This window comes from Papilio xuthus, unplaced genomic scaffold (assembly GCF_000836235.2).
Source record: "Papilio xuthus unplaced genomic scaffold, Pxut_1.1 DF827680.1, whole genome shotgun sequence".
NCBI lineage: Eukaryota > Metazoa > Arthropoda > Insecta > Lepidoptera > Papilionidae > Papilio > Papilio xuthus.
In genome coordinates this window covers 585,945-592,016 of record NW_013530969.1, presented here as the reverse complement: position 1 = coordinate 592,016, position 6,072 = coordinate 585,945, and the positions used below count along the sequence as shown (strand labels likewise).

Genomic DNA, 6,072 nt, shown 5'->3' with positions numbered 1-6,072 from the left:
CCGGTAAGTGGGGTCGGAGTCGCCCGAGTCACTCTCCAACCCCTTCGCCAGGTGATCCTTCGCCGCTTTTAGGAAAGCATGTTTCCCTGTTTTTCCTCTTATGCGGCCTCTGGCCGCCGTGGACAACTTATTTGCCACGGCTGATCCTGCCTCCTCGCCGGACGACTCCCTCAGGGCCCTCTTTTTCTTCAGTTCCCCTGAGGTGAGCTTCAGGGTCACCTTTGGCGCCGGCGCCGGCTCAGCCTTTTTGGCGTGGCTTCGTAGCCGCCGCGCAGAAACTTCCTCTTCCCCACCACTGGTATTCTCGTCACTGGAGCAGGTCGCACTGACAACAATCACTCCCTCCATAGCCTCCTTCTCCTCCTCTCCTCTTTGCGCATCGCGCCCTCTTTCTCCTTCTTCAACCGTTTTATTTTGTTTATTTGAAAAATCCATAATGATTCCCACGAGTAGGGCCGATCTAAACTCCACCCCCGGGTGACGCCCATTCCGAAGGGTGGGGCTACTTACTACAGAGGTATCTGTAGGTTTTTACGACTATTCTGTCGGGTTTTTATAGAGTTTTCCTTTCTCGTGGGCCGGCCGGTTAAGGCAAGCCCTCCGCTTCTGTGGTCCCAACGTACTCCATAACGCCGGTTTGATGGAGATCGTTGAAGGGACCACAGGGTTACGGGTATGCTAGAGAGGTCGGCGTGCCCCCTCTAGTTTAGGACGGATCCCCCCCACCCCTCCCCGACGGCAGGCTAGTGCACGCCGGGGCCGCCCTCCCCATTTCCCTCCCCAGTGTTTGGTTCGCGGGGCTTTCGCCCTACCCCGGCATATTGCCGGGGCATTCCCCTATCCACCACCCGGGGACGCGCCACGTCGGAGTTCACCTCTCCGCCCACTCGGACAACCGAGCAGGTCCGTGGACATAACACGACCCCTGCGTGTTTGTCACGTGCACAGTAAAGCCCCTGTCTTTACGGTGCATCCGACCAGTCAAAGCCCACCCAGACCACGATAAAGCCCCTGTCTCTAAACGTGTCTGAGAGGACCCGACTAAAGCTTGACCACGTCAGAGCCTTTAATCTCTGAGCGTGTCTTAAAGTGCTAGAGCTCAGCCTGCACGTCATCCATAACTGCCAGATCACAATAGAACCCTTGCCTATATGTGTCTGCAGGAAAAGCTATTCATCCGGACCGCACCTGAGGCCAGCCAGATCCTACCAGATCACAATAGAACCCTTGTCTAAATGTGTCTGCAGGAAGAGTTCTTCATCCGGACCGCAACTGAGGCCAGCCGGATCGACCATCTCTAAACAAAATAAAAGGCATTAGATAGATTTCAAAACTCATTCTCAAAGAACGTTGCACAACTCTCAGGACACCACTATCCTTTCCACAACACCATGTATTGAGCCGCTTGTGTAGTCTTACCACAGGCTCCACAGAGTTCGTATAGATCGTTTGCAAGCACCTTTGTACGGGCCTCGCATACCCGAGTCTAGCTTACCAGTGGATTGGGAGTATTTGATAACAAACACTAAGTCATCAACTTGAAATACTCTCGAAGGGTGCCGACGCTGGATGACACACACGTGCATCTTGCTCTTCTCGATTACTTCTTGGTAAAGTTCTGGCTCGAGTCCTGCAAATTTCTCTCCACCCTTCGCGGTTTGGTCGGTGCTCCTCAAGTGTCACATCGCGGATCAACGCACGGATAACAGGAGTGGTTGCTTCAATAAAAATCAACAAATTTAACGCGGACAATTTGTTGTAAAGTTTGTAAAGTTGTATTTTACGAAGTGAAGCAGACTAAATGCTGTTATTATAATAAATCTCAACACGAATCAAATTTAAAACTGTTCGTACATAACGCTCGACTTGACCATTTGCATGGTGCATTTCGGGCGTTACGTAGTGAACTTCGCAACCCAACTCTTTTTGTAGCGGTGAAAGATTCAAACATTCTTAGTCGGTCTCAAACCTACATCTTTGGTACGCCAAACATTAGTATTGCGTAATCAAAGGTGCGTTTAAGCTCGTCGGGATCATGTCGGTAAATAGGAAAAACAGATTTTAGTGGAAGAATGTACTAAAATCAACACAAACTTGAAGTCATTTGACTTAGGACAGAGAACATCAAAATGAACCGTACTGAACAGGATATCGTTTTTTTTTTTTTGGGTGTTTCTTTGAAATACTGATAAGGCAATGGGAGGTGTATTTTTTTTTTTTACGAATTGTTTTAGACCTGAAAACCAAAAATGTTTATGTACAAGATCGTAAGTTTTATTCGCTCCTATGTGTTGGTGCTCATCATGGAAATTTCGCAATAAGCTCGAGCGATAACCTTTAGGGATGTAACACAACAGTCTAGATTCCTCTCCTACCAGGGAATACCGTTAAACAGGAGTTCGTTTTGACACACATAACGTGTAGGGTCCAATTGACCATCTAATCATTTTCGTAATAGGATTTGTGTTTCGGTGTCTGCGGCCTGGGCAATCTGTGCCCAGTTTAAAGATCTTTCGATGTTGTCCACCTGCGCCGCTCGTGGACAACGTCGCATAATCTTTCATATACTGATGGAAACAGCCGGCAAAACCAAGGAGCTACCAGACTTATTTAGCATTGCATCTTGCCAGGGCTCGGCCTAACCTGACCATGGCATATCTGTCGTCTTAAAATTATATCGCGCACTTTTAACTTTTCTAAATGGGATAGTCGATAAGGATGATAGACCACCGGTATTGAACTGGATAACCTAATACTCATGTTTTACGCCTTAACCGTTGTGGACGCCGTACCGGTTATTAAAAATGATTGAAATTTTAGTGATAACGGACTATAATAATTCTCACTCGGAACTCTGGAGAGGAGTGTTAACATTAATAGGTTCATCTACCTTCTGTACTACGTTGACGTGTAATTCGAATTCTAATACTGACTACCCATCCCTATTCAGTACATCGGTAAAAATAATAATCGATATCTTCATACAAATGGCGGGTACAACTACAAAATCTATTTTTAGTGCTATATGTGGAAATTCAATTTGGAAGTTCTTTACCTAAGTTAATATTTCTCCGATTTGTACCCTGAGTTAATAATTTAGTCTTGGTAAAACAAACGTCTTCTTTATGACCCACTTTTTTACAAAAGGTACACGTAATTCTAGAACCACTATCCCTAGTATTTGCATGTTGTTGAACCGGAGTGCGACAGTTAACTTCAGTATGTCCAGGCTTACCACAACCAAAACATCTCTGATCTGAACCAGAACTGTGAGACTTATTCTTATGTAGAATGAATGGTTTATGATTATCAGATTTAACATTAAACATAGGTTTAGTATAGTTGGCTAAGAACGAAACTACATTCTCGACCGTTAAATTAGAGTTTGAAGCTACTGACTTGATTTGCGCATCAGTTATTCCACGGATTATAATTTGAATCATGACTTCTTCACCGAGTCCTTTAACTATACGAAGTCGTAAAAGTGACCGACGAGCGTACTCGGCATAGGATTGAAATTTGTCCGAGGATGTGTTCATTACGTCGAAAAGAATATTAGCGTAGTCAATCTTATTCGGACAAAGAGACTTAAATTCTTTAGTAAAATTTGACCACGACCGGTCATTCGTCGTCCATTCGTTAAGCCAGGTCTTAGCGTCACCTTTAAGGCAAACCGCGACACGCGATAAACACTCTAAGTCAGTCCAGCCGTTAGATAATTTAGCACGTTCTACCTCGCAACACCACACCTCAAAGTCATGTACAGAAGGATCGAAATTGGATACAAAGTAACCACGATTTCCACGATTAATACTGAGGATAGTGTCCGCTAGTGCTTGCATGGCAGTCACAAATGGTTCACGATTGCCTTGAGGTGTGTTGTCACGTTGAGATGGCATCGAGGACGTATCCGCCGTCTTTTGTTCGATATTACTAAGTCGAGTCATAATAGCGTTCAATGTTTCCTTCATCGAAGTTTCACGACTACGCGAACGACGACGTTCGTCTGGCCTAAACGGTTGCTCGCACCGATAATGATTTGAACGTTCTCGAATACGCACACACGAACGATCTCTATCTGTGTCAGATGAATCTACGCGACGACGGTGCCGCAAAGAACGGTTGTGGACACGATCATGACGTCGCTTTCGATCACTACCTAATCTCGCAACGGTGGAGTACCACCTTCCGACCTACTACGCGATCTGAACCGGTTACGCATTCCGAGCAAATTTTTATTAAAACACGAAAGAGATTCAACTAACGGCTGTTTGTTTGTTCACCCTCCTAAAAAAATAATTTAGAAAGCAGACAGTGAGCTGGGAGGCCAATCCCACTTCTGATTTTAGCAATTAAAACAAAAATTTATTAAAAAAAAAAGAAAGAATCACAATTAGGTTTACTATCTTTTTACAAAATAAAGCTTCAGCAATTTTACTAAATTATGAACAAACAATCAACCGTTAATTTACACAATTATTCGACACTACCCACGTTTACACTACGCACTTTGACACGACCTAACGCCTTCAAAGGCAACGAGCAAATGCCCCCTGTGTGAAGTTGGCTGCCTTTAAATAGGGTGTCAAGGCAACTCCATATTTTGTTATTTTTATTTTTTTTTGTCTTAATTTATTTTATCCTTATAGTACATATTACGTTTTTGTTTTTTCAATTTCATGGTTTTCTATAAAATGTGCATGTAGGTTTAACATCTTATTTGTCAGACTAGCCAAGATAGCAGCGCCTTCTTACCAGCACAGATATCCTTATTTGCCTACACAAAATGCACTAATATTATTATCAGAATCACCACTTTTTAACTCATTAATACTTATAGTCTTAATGTGTGCCAAACTTTACAACAGGATGAACAATGAGCGTTGAAAGTAAACAAACACAAGCCTCATAAAAATACTGGGCCACGCCACGTGCTGACATCGATACAAGCCGAGGCGTTTGTATTAAAAAAAACCTTAAATAAATATGACACCAATTGTTAGTACACTTGCACGCACAAGTCACAGCATAGTTTCATACAAAAAAGGAACAATGCAAGAAGTGGTCGGGTGTACACTGAGGCTCCCACAAGTTTATCAAAGACTGACACAAAATACAAGATAGTATGGTACTACTGATCGGTCGGGTGTACTTACTAACAGGGTTGCCACTGGATTTGCATGGATATACAGATACGTGGTCTATTTATATCGCGTCTATCTTTTGACATCCCTACACTAGTTGCGTTGCTCATTATCTTCAGGTGATATAATCATTGCAGAATTAGAGCAGGCCAACACGGCAGACATACGTGACAGGAGACACGGCTTGTGTTGTTTCGTCTTATCTACAAAATGTAATTAAACAACTTAATGCTAATTCTGAAACTGATACACGAACAGATTTATATTCTTGATTAGTCTATAAATATAACATTGATAGTGGTTTCTGTTGTTCGCAATTGTATTTATCATTTTTCACGCTACTATGATGTACAAAACGCAAATATTAAATTTTTAAACAAACCAACCAGCACTGTAAAATAAAAACAGTATAAGTGTAGATATGTCTTCATCATTAGCTAGCACTATACGTCCCCACCGAGGGGCTCAGAGCCTACCCTAAGGTAAGGGTGATTAGGCCATAGTCAACCACGCTGGCCAAGTGCGGGTTGGTTGACTTCACACATATCTTTGAATTTCTTCTCAGATACGTCTTACTAAATCTTTATTAAGCGAGCACTAAATAACCCTTAAAAACCTTTGAATTCGAGTTGGGTTGAACCGAACACGCTATTCAAATGTTTTACTTAAATTTTTATCTACCGTAAAGTAAATGTAAACAGAAGTAAAGGCCGTGGGAGCTTATAATTTCGAATGTAAATAAAATGTAAATAAAATCTGCAAATTAGCGCGTAGCGGACGCGGTGCAGTTAGGATATCAAGAATGCGTTGCGCGTGCGCTTCTAGACCGATGTATAATGCCCCCGTATGGAACCTATGTACCTTACAATATCTATGGTGAACTAGCCCCATGCTTGCTACTTGCGAATATAGTCACACTAGCGATAGC

At 43.0% G+C, this 6,072-nt stretch overlaps 1 protein-coding gene across 1 annotated transcript in view; it reads right to left on the bottom strand.

Annotated features, from left to right (window-relative positions):
- dally (division abnormally delayed protein) overlaps positions 1–435 on the bottom strand; it is a 35,480-nt gene extending 35,045 nt beyond the window's left edge. Inside the window, exon 1 of the mRNA XM_013310962.1 lies at positions 33–435. Coding sequence (XP_013166416.1) covers positions 33–435 — 403 coding nt within the window. The remainder of the gene's footprint in view (positions 1–32) is intronic.
- Positions 436–6,072: the final 5,637 nt, after the last annotated feature.